A 15,699-nucleotide genomic window follows, 5' to 3' on the forward strand; every position below is an offset into this window, starting at 1 on the left:
AAAACAGAAAATATTTAAATTTAAGAAGCTGGAATCAAAGAAAACCGATTAATGGATTAGACGATGAGATGTATCACTGTTGAAAAGATATTACCAGGATCCTCAGAAAGTTTTCAAACCATCTGCAGCTCTATGAAATGTGATGAAAAAAGCTGCTATCTGCAGCAAAAGGAAATATAATTCTTATGCTGATACATGCATGGCACATACTGGAGCTAACATGTAAGATGTAGCTACAGCTAGTTAGCTTAGCATAAACACTGAAAACAGCTAACCTGGTGCTTCACTCAGCTTAACTGCTCCTGCCTGTGTGTTCACATCGAACACACAAACATAGCGATCTGCAAGAAAGCGAATGAACACATGAATGAAGAAGTTCTTAGTTTGGGGACATTTCTGGTCGATGAGGTCGTCTTCATGTTTTCTACTGAGCTGGTCAAACTGAACCAGGTACAATTTGACTGAGATATTGGAAATAGGAGGTTTTATTAGTCTGAATATTTGAAGCAAATTGCACAAACCAGACTTGACAAATGATCCTTTTCGTTGACTTTACACACAGACGCATAGTTTAAAGCAAGACAGAGGGAGAAATAAACGGCGGACCGTGGTGGGCTGTCATCTGGCTTCACCTTCAGCTGGACTTTCTCTGACAGGCAACATCTCATCAGTGTCAGACCTGGAGCTCAAAAGCATGTATCTGCTGGATTACAGCAGCTTTGTCCTGCCCTCCCTGTAACCCGTCTTCACACAAGAGCTCAACAAATATCATGTTTCACTTGTTCTGTTCAACCCTCTGTGCTGTACAGGGAGCTCTGTACATCACTGTCCTTAATCCTGCCGGGTCAGAGCTGACAGTTTCTCTTCCTCTACTTATCTATCAGCAAACCTACATGTACTGAAAAGAAAATAAAACCTGACTGGTATAAGAAACCTCCGCTTTTTGTTTTTTTTCTTCACATGTGGTTGTTCTCTTGTCTGGTTAATGTAGAAGTAGTTGTTGCGCTTCTTTACAACAGAGTAAGTGGAAAACAAATATAACAAACACGACTCAAGGGCTCAACTAAGCTGAGTTCATTGAACTCATTTTTTTTTAAGGCAGCAGGAAAAAATATATTTCTACACTGAACCAAAGTAATCTGATTAACAGGTTATTCTCCATCAGCTAATATGCTTACAATCAGTCAGAGGAGCAGCGATAAATGTTGTGTTGACTGCAAAAACCTTCAAATAAAGATCCCTAGCGTCTCAATCAGAGTCACAATCTGCAGGAAAGACGAGACAAGTGAAAGGAAAACAGTCATTTTTAGGACGAGAGGGTAAAGTTCAGGAAAAAAAAGAACTCCAAGTAAAAGAATCACATGCAACATTTCAGCAGCTTACTATGAAGTCGGTTAATAGAGGTTTGCAAGAAAGTAATGAAAAGCATTTCATGATCTGGCATCTAACTGGACAATAAAGCAAGAAGTTTAGAAATTAATAGATGAACTAAATTGCCTCTGTAAGCATTTTACAGAAGGTAAAGTCAGCGACTCTAATCCGACAGCATGACACAAGTATCTAAACATCTACCAGAATCTCAGACTGCACCTTTAATAGAAAAAAATGAAGTCGTTGTCATGGAAGTAATTAGTAGCATCTAACCGCACAATAAGACAAGAATTCACCAATTAATAAACCCACTATCACCTATTTAAACTACAAAGCATTTCACTGAGTGACGTAAAAAAATCTTTACAAATTAATGTGTTCATCCACCAATAAACAAAGTTAAAAATAGGTTTAATTTTCATAATCAACTTTCTAACATACTTGCTTTGGATATAAATGAATGAAATGCATAATAACTACTTCCCCGACACGGTGTTGCACTTGAGGACCATTTCTCTACTTCATATGTTGCATCTAACCGAGTTTCTTTCACCTCCTCGTCAGAGAACAAACGACACACAGCACCAGGTCAAGGTCTCGTCTCTTTGCCCAAGTGTTCTTCTTTTACTTCATTCATTGTTTAATGAGTACAGTGAGAGACAAATAAATACAGACAGAACAGCGGCAAGAAAAGGGGGAAGAGGAGGAAGAGACAGAGGCGAGGAGGAGATGGTCGAGCGTGGGAGGTCGAAGGACGGAGGAGGAGGAGGAGGAGGAGCAGCAGGTGTGAAGCAGGACGACAGTTGATCCCTCTGAACTGGGAAAAGTCCCGCGGTAAGTGGAAACTGAAGCCACAAGGCAAAACGTCTTCTGTTGAGATGTACATCACCCTACGAGCCAGATTCTACTCTGTGTGTCGGCAACTGCGTTTTTACAATAACTCAACTAAAAGTCCCACATGGATGTGAAAGTGCTGATGAGAAACAGACGCTTCACGTCAGCAAGGAGGGAAAACGCAGAGAGGAAAAGACGATGCAAGAGAACCCTCACTGATAATCTGCCAAGAAACAAAACAACAAAACAAAACAACAGGAACATACTCAAATCATTAAAAAGAATACAAAAATTGCCTCGTTGCCTTTGTTTTTTTGTTAGTTTTTACTTGAAAAAATACTTTAAAAAGTAACAAATCAACAGAAAACAGTAGTGGTGGAAGTGTGAGCTCGGCCGGATAGAGGGCACGCTGACAACCCAGCGCAGAATCACGAGGCGCGCTCGATTCCTTCAACACAACCTCCATGAGTTCAAATCACTTCTGGAGATGTTTCAAACGTGCCCTCTATGTGCCAAGCTCTGGGGCGAACATACATGGATGATTATTTGGGGGACGGGGTTTGTTTTTTTTTCTCATAATTGACCGAGGAGAGATGTTAGCAGAAGGGGATCCCGCTGGATATTAAGACTTGCTCTCGGCTGATTTGAGGTTTTCTCTGCTCCTTCTCTTCACGTCCCAGTTGTAGACTCGTGCCATGTCTGAGAGGAGCGATGGGTCAAGGAACAACGGCGACAGAGCAGCAGCAGGGACGACTAAAAATAGCATCAGCCCATGTTTATTTTATGATGCTTCAGAAACAGAGACGTACAGGAGTCACACATTCAGGTTTTGTTTAATAAGAAGATCCTGATCTACAAAAACTGAAAACATTAAACCTGAACTTATTTATTCAACATTCATCTAAAAACAGGTTTGGACTGTAAAAACATAAATATTACAAACTTACCTGTAATTTCAAGACACATAGCAGACCTGAGGCAGCAAACATTTATAAAAACTGTGCAGAATTGATCATTGGAGTTGCTCTTCTCTACAAATGACTGCTCTGTGTATCTGTAAAGACCATTAAAGGGCTGGAGAAGCCGATAACGTAATAAATTTGCACTTTTTAAAATGTAATGGGCCAATAATGTAATAAAAGTCCTGAACCGATAACGTAATATCTGGTTAAAAAACAAAACAAAAACATTCTTTGCAGATGTAATAACCAGCCAATGACGTAGTAAGTTATTACATTATTGGCCTATTACATTTTAAAAATGGCAAATTTATTACGTTATCGGCTGTTGTTGCGTTATTGGCTTCTACAAGGGTTATTCTGGTTTCCTTAATGGGTTGTTTGAGGTATTAATCCATCGCCAGTGTATTTATTTACAGTGAATGTCGCCCAGAACGAACCCAGTTTGAAGAAGCAGACACCAGCATGGAGGCACTGAGGTGGTTAAAACCATCGATGCTTATTTAAACGCCACCAGACTCTGTTGACAGAAACAGCAGCATTGGAGAAGTCACGAGTTGTTGGTCTACCGCTGCCTGTTTGTGTTGTTGTGCGACTTTGGTGTTTTAACATGTTAGACTGGACTCAAACTCACACACAGCTGTAAGCGTCTGTGACTTTTGAGGTAAAATGACATGTTTTAGTCGACAGAGTCTGGTGGCTTTGAATGAGAGAAAAATCACTGTGTCCATCTACTGTACTCCAATTCAAAGAAACCAAACTGTTCCTTTCAGGAGACTGAATACTGCATTTTTTTCACATAACAGCTGGGATGGAATTACGTTTTTACACATTAGCGATACCTAAAAGGAACCACACGATGCGTTGGTCAGGCTCAGACAGGTGCAGCTCACAGCAGGAGGTCTGCTATGATGTCAACATCCATCGTGAACCGCCTCAAATTGTGAAGAATTAATTGGAATTTGGATAAAAAAGGTCCTAATCGGCTCATGTTTAACATATTATTTATGTGATAGCTGGATAGTTATTGGTAGGGCGGCTGCTGGAGTGTTTTTTTAATTAGTAATCCATCTGATCTGACAACAGTGAAAACAACTTCCTCAAGCCACCAAAAAACTCGACTGAAGATCAATGATTAATATTGCTGCTGATTACTTTTCTGCTGATCGACTAACTGCTGCAGCTCCAGACACTGTTATCGGGACTCATTTTTTGTGTTCTTCTCTCCGGACATCATTTTTCTAATTAAAAACGGGTCTTGACCTCGTACGTACAGAATCAATAGCAATAACGTTGAAAAGGAACCGACTCCAGCCAACAGAGTGTGGGCTGAAAGTGGATCGCTTGTCTGCTCTAATATTCAGTGATATATATATATATATTTAGCAAATTATTTCAAATTCTAGGATTTTCTCAGGTTGATAAACGCCTGCAGTGAGACCACTTGTATTCAAGCTAACAGACTGATCACAGCCTCCGCTCACATAAACGCAGCATCGAGGTGTTTGGACACCTGATGTACCCCCTTTGTGCTGCATCAAATACACAGTGACCCATTCTCCACACGACTGCTTCAGAAGGCTTCACAAACCCCAACACTGTGGAAAACAGCAGCTAAAACATGTGAATGCGTGCTACAGAACAACAGTTTCACCCTTTGTAAACCTGCGCAGACGACACGGTGGAAGGATACTGACTTCGGTGGTGGTGAACTGGTCTCGCAGGAAATCCAGATCCTCCTCGAGTGTCTCTAGGTTACGAGATGCCGTGGACAAGTTCTTCTCTAGCAGAGCCTGGGCTTCGTCGATGTCGTACTCTAACATGACGTTGGCCTTTGAGGGGGAAATGTCGGGGTGGCGGGTAGCGAATGGTGTAAAGAAAACAGGACTGTGAGGTTGAATTCAGGCCCAGAAAACAGCCGACGGAGCCGCTGACCTCTCCTGAGCACTACGTCATTTACCTTTTTTTTTTTTCCCTTTTTGAAGTGAAGTAAAATTATTTGTGCATCTTTTGCTTCATGTTCTACTTATTTGTATAAAACTGCTCTGAGACACGGTATTCGTTTGTGCGATGACACTCTGGTAAATAAAACTTGAGGCGACTTACCCCTAACCATAGGCAGACTTTGTCGGTGGGAGGCACTAAGGCCTTGCAGTAAACACTGTCAGCCAATAGGAAGTGTGTGTCCATGGGCTCTGTGGTTTCCTAAAGGAACAAAACACCACTTTTTCAACACATTTCCTTCAGCCTTGCCTGAACTGTTGGTGTTACACACAGCTTAAAGATTCTCCTTCAGCAGTGAGTGTTGGTAAAGTCAGGCCACAACGCACCTTTTTCTTCTGCATGTGTCGTAGGATTTCTAGCGTCTGTGTGATTTGTGGGATCTGGTTCTTCAACCTACATGCAAAGACAAAGACGATGTTTTACTCAACAAAGGAGGTCATTTATTAACTCATTATGACGCAGTCTGATGCAACGTGGATGTTATGTACAGGACATGCAAATATACAATAAAGACAGTTTGAGCTCAAACGTTTTCTAAAAGTGGAGTGAAAATATTACAATGACAATCGAAGCTAATCATGAGAATAAATGTTCTTTATTTAGCAGCTGACTAAGAGTCTGCAATTTGTGTTTCAGATTAAAGCTGACAGAAACATGATTAAATCTCAGGTCACCAATCAAAATGTCCTGATAGAACACGTAAATGTGAACTTTCAAACCAACCGTGTGGTTAAACGTCTTTTTGTTGACGTTACCTGAGTTTCTTCTGAGACAGGTTGAGCTCCATGTATTTATATTTCTGGTACTGTTCGTCCAGCTTTCTCAGTGCTGAGTCTGCCGTCTCATTTCCGGGCTGCTTCATGAAAGAGTCGACATCCTCCTGTAAAAATCCAAAGTCCAGCGACAATTATTATCCACAATGAATAACTATTTGGTTTCTTTCATTAATCAAGTGAATGTATTGTTGAAAAAATACCAGAAAACTGCAAAAAAAAATAAAAATAAAAATATAACAGTTCTTAAATCCAAGATTACGTCTTCACATCACCTGTGTTGTCCTAAAGTATTAAATCAAATGTCATGTTTAGTACTACAGGAGAAAGAAAAGCAGCAAACCATAACAGTTTTACTTTTAAAAAAAATTAAATTAAAAATCCAATTATGACAATGGTTGCAGATACATTTTCTCTTGACCGTTTAAGATCTTATTTCTTAATGCAATTTAAAATAAACCAATTAGCAAATCGCAAAAGATGTAATTTAGAAGAGACATAATGCAGTGTGTCTCACCCATTATTATTTTAATCTGATGGCAGAACGTGCTCCTGAGCCATGAAGGTTCACAGGATATTTTCTCATTCTTATTATTATATTATTCACAATATTTAACAGAGTCACAGACTTTGTGATGATTGTTCCATCTCCTGTATTACATATGTATAAATGGTTTTTAAAAAAATCATCTTAAAGTCCTCATCTGCACATTTGAACATGAACCATCTCATGTTTTAAATCTATGACAGCAAATATTGAACAGAAGGTTTAAGAATGCAAACTGGATATCTTCCACAAATTGCTCAGCGACCGTCTGTGGGCAGTAAAAGTGATTTAAATCAACCCAATTTAAGGGTTCTTGTAGGTTCCACATGTGCAAAGCAAAGTACGTGAGAGACGGGTGGGAAACACTGAGACGGAAGATTTGGCTGCAAAAACAGATGCAGCTTCAGTTGTATGGAAGTATTTTGGCTGCAGACGCTGTTGTCAATGGAAGGCAACACAGCTCATTGTTTCCTCATTTAAATCTAAGCTCTGTGTGACAAGTGCAAAACCAGATTGGTATGGCGTCCAAAGCTAAAAACCTATTTTAGGTGACTTCATATGANTAAAGGTCATGAAGGTGCTTTTGCTTGACTTGTTTAACAAACACGGCAAAAAAATACTCACCACATGAAAACATTAGCTAAGCAGCAGCATCATGTCCTAACAACAGGGTAACGCTAAGCTAATAGCAGGCAGGTCTGTTATTACCTCCATTGTTTATTACAGACCGTTATCCTCTCATTTATTCCCACATTTACCAGCACTAGCTCTGAATTGTAAAGGTACAGTATTACCCCAGCGTGCTCCACTAATACATCACCTTAAAGACCATTAAACCCAGTGTTTTATTCCCACTGTTTATTACACGATAGTCATATTTAACATGCTCTACACTTTCCTCATGTGCATCAGTTTCAAATTGTTTCACATCGTCTCTTAAACTCGACTACAATCAGCATGACTGATGGTGAGAAAGCAATTATTCCCCCGTCAGAGCAGAACAGACCCCGCAGCCCTCGGAGGGTAAAATATAGCCAGAATAATCATGTACAGGCTAAAGTGTGTTTTCACACATGCGTGCACACACACAGACAGCTCATCGTCGTGACAGAAGGGGTGGGCCTCACCTGTCAGCGCCATCACTGTCTCCATGGCAACTGTGACTACAGTCCCTCCGAGGCCGAAGGACGAATCAAACCTTCTTCAGTCTGAATGCAAAACAACCAAAAGGCCAATCTGAAGACTGGTCTGAGTGTTTCTTTGGAATTCCTCTGCGGTCCAGTCATTTTCCTCTGACTCACTCGACCTCCGTGTTATCGTGAACGTTTCCACTAAATCAGCCGATTCTGAAACGAGCTCCTTCCATGACCTGGTTCCATAAAATAAAGTTTCATCTTCTGGAGACATCAATCTGGCTTGAGGTGTTTTGTTTTTACACACTGACACTAATTACTACATCGTTAGTAGCTGCTGCTTACCTCATGTTTTAATGTGGTGGGAAGCAAATCAAGCAAAACTCAAAACCTGAGGGGGGGCAGAGCCTTTTCTGCTGCTGCTCCCACCCTCTGCAGCTCCTCTCCATCACACATCCGACACTGCTCTGACCTCCACACATTCAAGTCCCCCCTTAAAAACTCACCTCTTCAAGATCTACGGAATACTGTATCTGATGGCTGAGCTTTTATGATTTGACATGAATGCAAGATGCAAAATCCCATTTTCTCTCTTTGGCTGCTGCACTAAGCGGTCAACTTACTAGCTTTACATTTTTAATTATTGTATTTACCTACCCTCAGATGGCAAGAATGAACCTAAACTGCTTCTATTAATTAAATAAGTCTTTCATAGCTGATGCAGCGCTGAAGAGTTGTTTGATTAATGTTATAACGCTGGATGGATTTCCAACTGTATTAATATTTTCCAGATGAAATATCAAATCGTCTTGAGTTTGACTTACATTTTAAGAATCTGCTGGTTTTATTATTGATTTAAATATTTCTTATCATTAAATAGTCCAATTAAATGACCAAAACCAATAATGAATCGATCCTACGAGCAATCAAATCTTATTCTCTGGTGTACGTTAATCTTTTAGAACAAAATCGCTGCATCGGCTCACGTGCTCCTTCACTATGATTAAGACTGGGCGGTAGTTTATTTTGATTTGATCCAACATCCACCATCCTGCAGTGAATTCCCTACTCATGTATTCATCCGCTGCAAAAAAATGAAAGAATAAGTTGATATATTTTTCTTTTTTAAACTAAAACTACACATTTGTTATTAGTTTTTAAAAAATGTATATCTCGAGAAGATACAAATAGGCCTGAAGATGAGGACTAAAAACAGTAAAGATGGACCAATAACTGATTTTTTTAGGTTTTGTTGACAGAAGGAGGAACACAGACCTGATGGTTTATATTTAAACCTGTGTCCCATAATGCAGCACACAAGCATTTAAGCTAAACTTGTCACTGATTTGTCACTTGTGTGTCGATCTATCTTGGACGTGGGATGATTCAGTGGCGCAAACTAATGTAAACCGTAAAGGTTTAATTATTTTAGGATTCTGTGACGCTGCCTGTTTGTGCTCCTGTGTTCCACCAACAATGAACATCTCTTAGTCACCGTTGTTTCATCTGCGTGGTCCTTGCTTCCATAAATATATATTAAGTATGCGTGTCAACCCTAATGAATCACTCGCCGGCTCAGATTTCTTCTCCATCCACTCCTCCTCTCCCGCTGCATCCTTCCCGTCGACTAATCCTCCCCTCTTCCTCTTTCACGGCACGTCTCTCTTCCCGCCTCTACCTCGAGCCTGTAATTTTCCTTCCTGTTATTTATGTTCCCGTCGTCGCTGTGAGGATACTGTGGGAAGATAAGACGCATCGTGAGGGGGTTGGTGGGTGTTTGTGTGCATGCGAGGTGTCACATCTTGTCAAAATCCAGCAGCGTTTCTCCTCCCAGTCGGACCGCAGCGATGAAGCCGTTATGTAAAAACAAACCACTTGTGCTCAACTGATGCGGCTTCCTAAAGGCTGATACTGATGATATGATATCCCTGCATGGACAGTAATTAGGCGTATGAACTCCCCAGCTTCTCAATTTGACACCTCCATCACTTCTTTTCCTTCTTTCACACCTCCTCACATCGGTTTATCCCTCAGATTAGTTTCCCCTCTGGTTTTATCTCTTATTTTCCATTTTCTGTAAATTAGTGACTGTGAACTAGCGGCTGAGGATGCTACTATATTCAAAGGGCAAGTCTTTGGGGGCAGTTATCTCAGGCTAACAACACCAGATCCTGATCTAAATGAATTATAGTTTCTAGCGTAAGTTTCTATTTGGGTTTCTTTAAGTGGTTCCTTACTGATGTGTCTGGATCAGCTCATGAAAACTCTGCTCCATAGCGCCACCAGTGGTCAAAACCCTGTCAGTACTCAAATGGTATTAATCCAAATCTCTTCCTCCATTGTTCGACCCCTCCAGGTCCATTACCAGGGCTTATTACCGTAACTCTGTGGGCGGGCTCCTCCTCTTCGACATCACCAACCGCCGCTCCTTCCAGAACGTCCACGATTGGCTGGAGGAGGCTCGCAGCCACGTCCAGCCACACAGCATCGTCTTCCTATTGGTGGGCCACAAGTGCGACCTGGAGGCACAGCGTCAGGTACGAACAGCAGAAAAACCGGATCCAAGCGTGGACACGAATTCCTCATGAGGTTGGGTTGAGTGAAGATTTGTTGGAGAAGGAAACGGTCTCTCTTGAATGTTATGCAATTTATCAAAGTCTGCAGTTTTAAAAATAACCTTTTGTTCACATTTAGATCAGCACACTGAGCCGTCACTCTCGGTTTAATTCTCTTTGGGGAGCTGGCTGACAGAGAGCAAAAATACCACCCATTGAAAATTAGACTGTACAGGATGACACTGCAAAATGCGCAACTGCGTGTCTGCACTCGTGTAGTACAATATTCTAACAGCAGGACTGAAATCAAATGAACCAGGAAGATTATGTAAGATTTCCTGCCTTTGCCACTTCATTGTGATCTTTACGTGCTGCTTACTCTCATCATTTAATGTTGTACTCGAAGGATAATTTAGCAGCGACTGAGTTGCATCTCAAATCTGTAAGTGGTGCCACTCAGTGCAGATGATTTGGTGTTTTTGTTCAGTCTAATGTGGCTCAGCAGCAACACCAAATGATCATTAACAGTGAGTGTGCAGTCTGTCTCGTGTACGCACATTTCAGGAGCAGAGACGCTATTTAGCAACTGTGGAGGCAACATGATCATATTTTCTATCTTAGCATTTTGCATGTAGATTGTAAAGTGCAGGTGTTTGGCCCTAATTGTCTTGGTACAAAACAACAATAACATTACTGACAAGCCTAAAGTCACTTATGTGTTTTCATTTTGACTTGTCCTCAGTCCTAGCTGCAACTCAAGCTACCAGTTGTACCAGCTGTTAGCTGCAGTACCTGGTTGTACCACTGGGTGGATCCTCTGACCAGGCAGTTCCATGTTGGCTAGCATAGGGCACTGTGGGGGTTAAGCTAGTAAAAGGCCACCATCACAAAGTCTTCTGTGACGCTTAATGACCTGTGGATAGCGCAAGATTTAACACAGCTCATTTGATCTCGTAGGTGACCCGTCAAGAGGCAGAGAAGCTGGCGGGGGCGTACGGGATGCGCTACGTCGAGACGTCGGCCCGCGATGCCATCAACGTGGAGCACGCCTTCACCGAGCTGACCAGAGACATCTTCGCCTTGGTGCGTTCTGGCGACATCACAATCCAGGAGGGCTGGGAGGGCGTGAAGAGCGGGTTTGTGCCCAACGTGGTCCACTCGTCGGAGGAGGTGACCAAGAGTGACCGCCGCTGTCTCTGTTGATCTGGGAAGAGTTCTGAACGACGGGACTGAAGGTTTTAAAGGAAGCGAAGGATTCAGAGGGGAGCGGCTGACGGACTGAGGCGTCGGCCCTCTGACTGAAACTGCTGGTGACCCTCTGTTGTTCTTTTTTCAGACTGGATACAGAATGGGATGTTGGAGGAATTTCAATGAAAAAGGCAGGGAGAAGGTGGAGAAGAACACCTTGGACGTGGGCGGATGGCTGAAAGGGTTGTGCCCATTTCTGAGGGGAAGGATCACAGATGTTCCTCTGGGGGTTCCCATGATTGAATTCCTTTAGGTTTTTCTCCTGAAAGTCCCTCCCTGAAAGTCTTACAAAGGCCTTAGAAAGAGGATCCATTTTGGTTCTTTGTCAAAACCCGCTCTTGACCTGTTTCCTCTTCCTTTCTCCCATCATGTCCTCCGTCACCTCTTCCTCCACCAACCCTCTCCTCTCAATATGCAATTACATGATCACATAGAAAGCGATCACTTTTACGTTGGCGTCCAACATCCTCCCAGAAGAATTCATTCTAAAAAGTCAGCACACTTAGATTAAACCTTCCTCGTTAGAGTCTATTGTGCTGACGTCTTGCTCCACATTCCACCATCAGGGCTCAATGGAGGAGTCCTGGAGGTCCTAAATATAACGTTGGAAGAACAGTTTCTGTGTCCACCTTATTTCTCTTTGGAGCAATTTAGGCCTCCAGTGAGCTCAATGACATTGACCACATGGTAACATCCACTACCATTCTGCTAAATAACGCACTATAACAAAACACCATCACCAATCCAGTTCACCTAAAGCAGGAAGAGACAACGTGTACAGCTTAACTGACCAAGGCGACGTAGTGTAAGAACTCTTAATTTTCTGCCTTCCACTGGACACCCGTTAAGGTGGATTAATAGGAATGTCAGAGCCTGAAAGCACCTTAATAGCCAAGTCCTTCTTAACTGCGGAGCCTCATTTGGGACATTTGAAGAGTGCAAATAAGCAAACTGGGGATTTCTCGAAGGCAAAACAAACACAGAGGGAAACTTGATGAACAGACTTCACAAAAGAACCACATTACTCACAGTGCACGCATAGGACAGTCAGAACTCTTGCCCATTACAACCACGTGAAGAAGGTCCAATTGGCAACCCAGTCAACCCAACACAGATACAGGCGCAGGGGACTCAACAAGGTTACGTTTTGTTCAGAGCGAGTAGTTTACATGCCTTTTTTAATATGTGTGCAAGTGTCATATCACATCAAACTTTTATTTTTTGATGTTTTTATGCTACAGGTGGCTGTAACCACCATGATTACTTGAGTCTAACTGTGTAAGGCGGCCATGAAAGCGGACATGCAGGTCAAAACTGGTTTAAATTTGGTTGAGGTAACGTAATTTCATTGGCAATATTTCAAGAGAAAAAGTGAAAATATAGCGATTATAATGCTGGTGAAATGTGTTCTTATGTAGCCTAGATGTAAAACCCCCAATTTTCAACCATATATCGCCCAACTGGTGCAGATATCGTTACCTACTAGAACACTGGACCGATTAAACTACAGATTTCTGCATGACACTTTATTTATTTTTCTTGTGGAGAGCTTAACGAGGAGACAGATGCCGCTCTCATGTCTGTACAGTAAATATGGAGCTACTGCCACAAAGCCGGCTGTGTGTCCACCCATCAGTCTTTATGCTAAGCTAAGCTAAGCTAAGCTAACTAGCTGTAGCCTCATGGATCTGCATTCTCATCCTAAATGTCCTGTTGCTTTATACTTTTCTCATTATTAATTCAGGCAGTTGCTGGTCCTCCTCTAAATGCCAGAATAACACAACTAAGACAGTGAAAGATCAAGAAACATCAGAACTTGGCAGATGACTCGTTTGCCGTTTGTGTAACACCAGTAAATAACTACATATTCTCATGAAATAAACACTGGACCAAATGTCATAATCTGCTCACCCTGACCGATGTATTTGGCTGTACGTGCTACAAATGAATAAATAATTGTCATTTAAACGTGGAGCAGAATCAGGAGGAGACTCATAGCATTGTTAGGAATTAAATGTACCTTAAAGTACACGTGCAACTACTTATCTATACATTTTATTCTGCAGAACTCCCTTTCGGTGTTTTCTCCTCCCTCTTAATATGAAGACTTTCTTTCGTCTGACTGGGATACTGCTGTAGATGTAGGAAGGATAGCAAGATTTTATCCTTATCATTCCCACTACGGTTACTGATCACGGCACAGACTATTTATGTTTTAGATTATTAAACGTTACAGTCCTCTGTAGGCTGCTGAGGATACTGCTTCATTTTCACACACTGTATGCCTTCTTTTTCTGTGTTTCCAAAGACCTTTTTGTGTGTGTGTGTCGTTCTGTTTTCTACATGAATGTATCAGTGAGGGAGTCGATGAGGATTTTACGCTACGAGTTGAAGTGTGTGAATGAGAAAGCAAAAGGGTGATCTACACGGCTCGAGTGGAAATGATTCTCGTTATAATGCTCCATTTCCACAGCTATACACACTGCATTAATCCTTATTGAAGTGAGTGAAACGCTGTTGCCAGACAGAAAAGATCGATCTTCAAAAGTCCTTCCAGGAATAAAAAAAAAAAAAACAACAAAGCAGCCTGAGCTCTCCCTGACGCCCTTGTGTTTTTGAAATCTGACAATATGTTTTATCCCACGACCGCTTTAAAATCTGTTTTCCTTCCACTGCTTTGCTGTATCATGACTAACACTCTCTGCTGAGCGTTCCCCAGTGGACGCCGCCGCGGAGCTCAGAAGGTGTGTGTGGGTGACTGTGGTTGAAATCTGCTGTGGGTTGCAGCGCCCCCCGATGGGCCGCCGAGCCTCTCTCACCAGATGTCACACAGCTGGTAGACCTGCACAGCTGTACAGCACTCTGGTTTATATTACCTCTACTCTGAAATACTGTCTTAAAGCATGAAGCGCATTGGGAAAGGTACTTGCTCTCTAGCCGAGGGTTGGATGAGAAGCTCGGTACCACGCTCACACACACAGCAGCCTGTTAGCTTAGCTTAGCATACAGTCTGGAAACAGGGATCCAGAACACCGAATAAAGCTCAATAATCCACACTTATCTTGGCTAGTTGTTTTTATTAATTTCTAGTCTTCATGCTAAGCTGAAGTGTTTCCCATTAGGCTGCTCCGGTCTAATTTGCTCTGCCCCATTTTTAAAACAGAACAAACGTCTACTAAGTCTAAATATTCATAAACTACAGATTTGGGGAAACGTGTCATCTCGGATAAGATTGTTTTAAGCAGCACTTGCCTTAAATATTATGACACTGTCTGATAGTTTCCACATTTTGCTGTAACATTTTTTTGTAGATGCACAAAGACGGCCATGAACGTCACAAATATGTGGTTCGTTTTAGTTTTACCATTTTCTAGTCCGCTAGGAAAACACATTCCACACAAGTGTAGTAAATCTATTTCACTTCATCGCGTATTTAAGGAAGCGCTGCAGGTTTGGTATTGATCGTCTCATCTAACTCTTTGCAAGACAGCGAATTTTCCAAAATGTCAAACTGTTACTTTAAGTAGCTCCAATAAACTACATCTAAAATATCATGAATTTACTTTCTTGGAAATTTGTGCTTACTTGCAGTTCTCTTTTGTTCCCTATCAATCATTTCTTCGGCTTCCTTTAATGTCTGCGTTCACATTTTATATATTTTAAAAGGTGTTAACTAAAATATGCTGGCCAAATGCACAAAGTGACACAAATGTGGGACTAAAAGCATATTTTGGGAAAGACAACAGGTTTTAGAATTTAACACAAACACAAAGGAGGTTCTGTACAAACAAAGCACGTCCAGAGAGAATCAATATCAGTCATTAGTTGAGAAAATTCACACTTCTTAGACTGGATAAACATTTCTTTCTAAAAATGTCACAAAGCTTAAACTCGAGCTGTGAAGTTGATCTTTGACGACCTGTTGAAGTCTTGGTTTTGTCAGTCAGTTTTCCACTTTCATTTGAGAGCCTGGTGGCCTTATGCAGCTTTGAAAGTGCTGCAAGATGAAGTTTAACGTTTTTAAAAACACTGCATCTGCAAAATGTGTGATAAACTCATGCCAGCACAAACACATCTTATCTCTCTATTTCGGGCTCCAATTGATCAAAAATGTCTGATTTAGACCAAAAAAGAGAGAAAAACTACAAAAAAAAAAAGACTAGAGTAAATTTGCCAAGTCAGGTCTCGTCCTGAAGATGCTTCGACGGCAGTAACTTGATTCCAGTAAAACACATTTCAGTGTGAAACAGGCAGCCAGCAATTAGACACTAAGGT

At 41.5% G+C, this 15,699-nt stretch overlaps 2 protein-coding genes across 2 annotated transcripts; one reads left to right on the forward strand and one right to left on the reverse strand.

The window, feature by feature from the left end:
- Window positions 1-467: 467 nt before the first annotated feature.
- On the reverse strand, window positions 468-7,640 carry LOC103355807 (prefoldin subunit 3-like). Its single transcript, XM_008279724.1, has 6 exons — window positions 7,616-7,640; window positions 5,924-6,074; window positions 5,495-5,561; window positions 5,271-5,369; window positions 4,858-4,996; window positions 468-2,904 (listed from the first exon to the last, which is right to left on the reverse strand). Exons 1-6 carry the CDS (start codon window positions 7,638-7,640, stop codon window positions 2,828-2,830), a joined length of 558 nt encoding a protein of 185 aa, XP_008277946.1. The 3' UTR covers window positions 468-2,827.
- A 980-nt stretch (window positions 7,641-8,620) lies between these two features.
- LOC103355808 (ras-related protein Rab-39B-like) lies at window positions 8,621-14,982 on the forward strand. Its single transcript, XM_008279725.1, has 3 exons — window positions 8,621-8,637; window positions 9,978-10,158; window positions 11,134-14,982. The coding sequence occupies exons 1-3, from the start codon at window positions 8,621-8,623 to the stop codon at window positions 11,377-11,379; spliced, it is 444 nt and encodes a 147-aa protein (XP_008277947.1). The 3' UTR covers window positions 11,380-14,982.
- The last annotated feature ends 717 nt before the right edge of the window (window positions 14,983-15,699 follow it).

Source organism: Stegastes partitus, unplaced genomic scaffold, assembly GCF_000690725.1.
Source record: "Stegastes partitus isolate 25-593 unplaced genomic scaffold, Stegastes_partitus-1.0.2 Scaffold168, whole genome shotgun sequence".
Lineage (NCBI taxonomy): Eukaryota > Metazoa > Chordata > Actinopteri > Pomacentridae > Stegastes > Stegastes partitus.

Excerpts from the sequence above, each read along its gene's own strand:
- LOC103355807 (XM_008279724.1), bottom strand. The coding sequence starts at position 7,640 with ATGGAGACAGTGATGGCGCTGACAG. Across the intron at positions 5,562-5,923 it reads CTGTCTCAGAAGAAACTCAG|GTTGAAGAACCAGATCCCAC; the intron begins GTAACGTCAACA and ends CTTTGCATGTAG. Across the intron at positions 5,370-5,494 it reads GACACATGCAGAAGAAAAAG|GAAACCACAGAGCCCATGGA; the intron begins GTGCGTTGTGGC and ends TTGTTCCTTTAG.
- LOC103355808 (XM_008279725.1), top strand. Across the intron at positions 10,159-11,133 it reads ACCTGGAGGCACAGCGTCAG|GTGACCCGTCAAGAGGCAGA; the intron begins GTACGAACAGCA and ends TTGATCTCGTAG.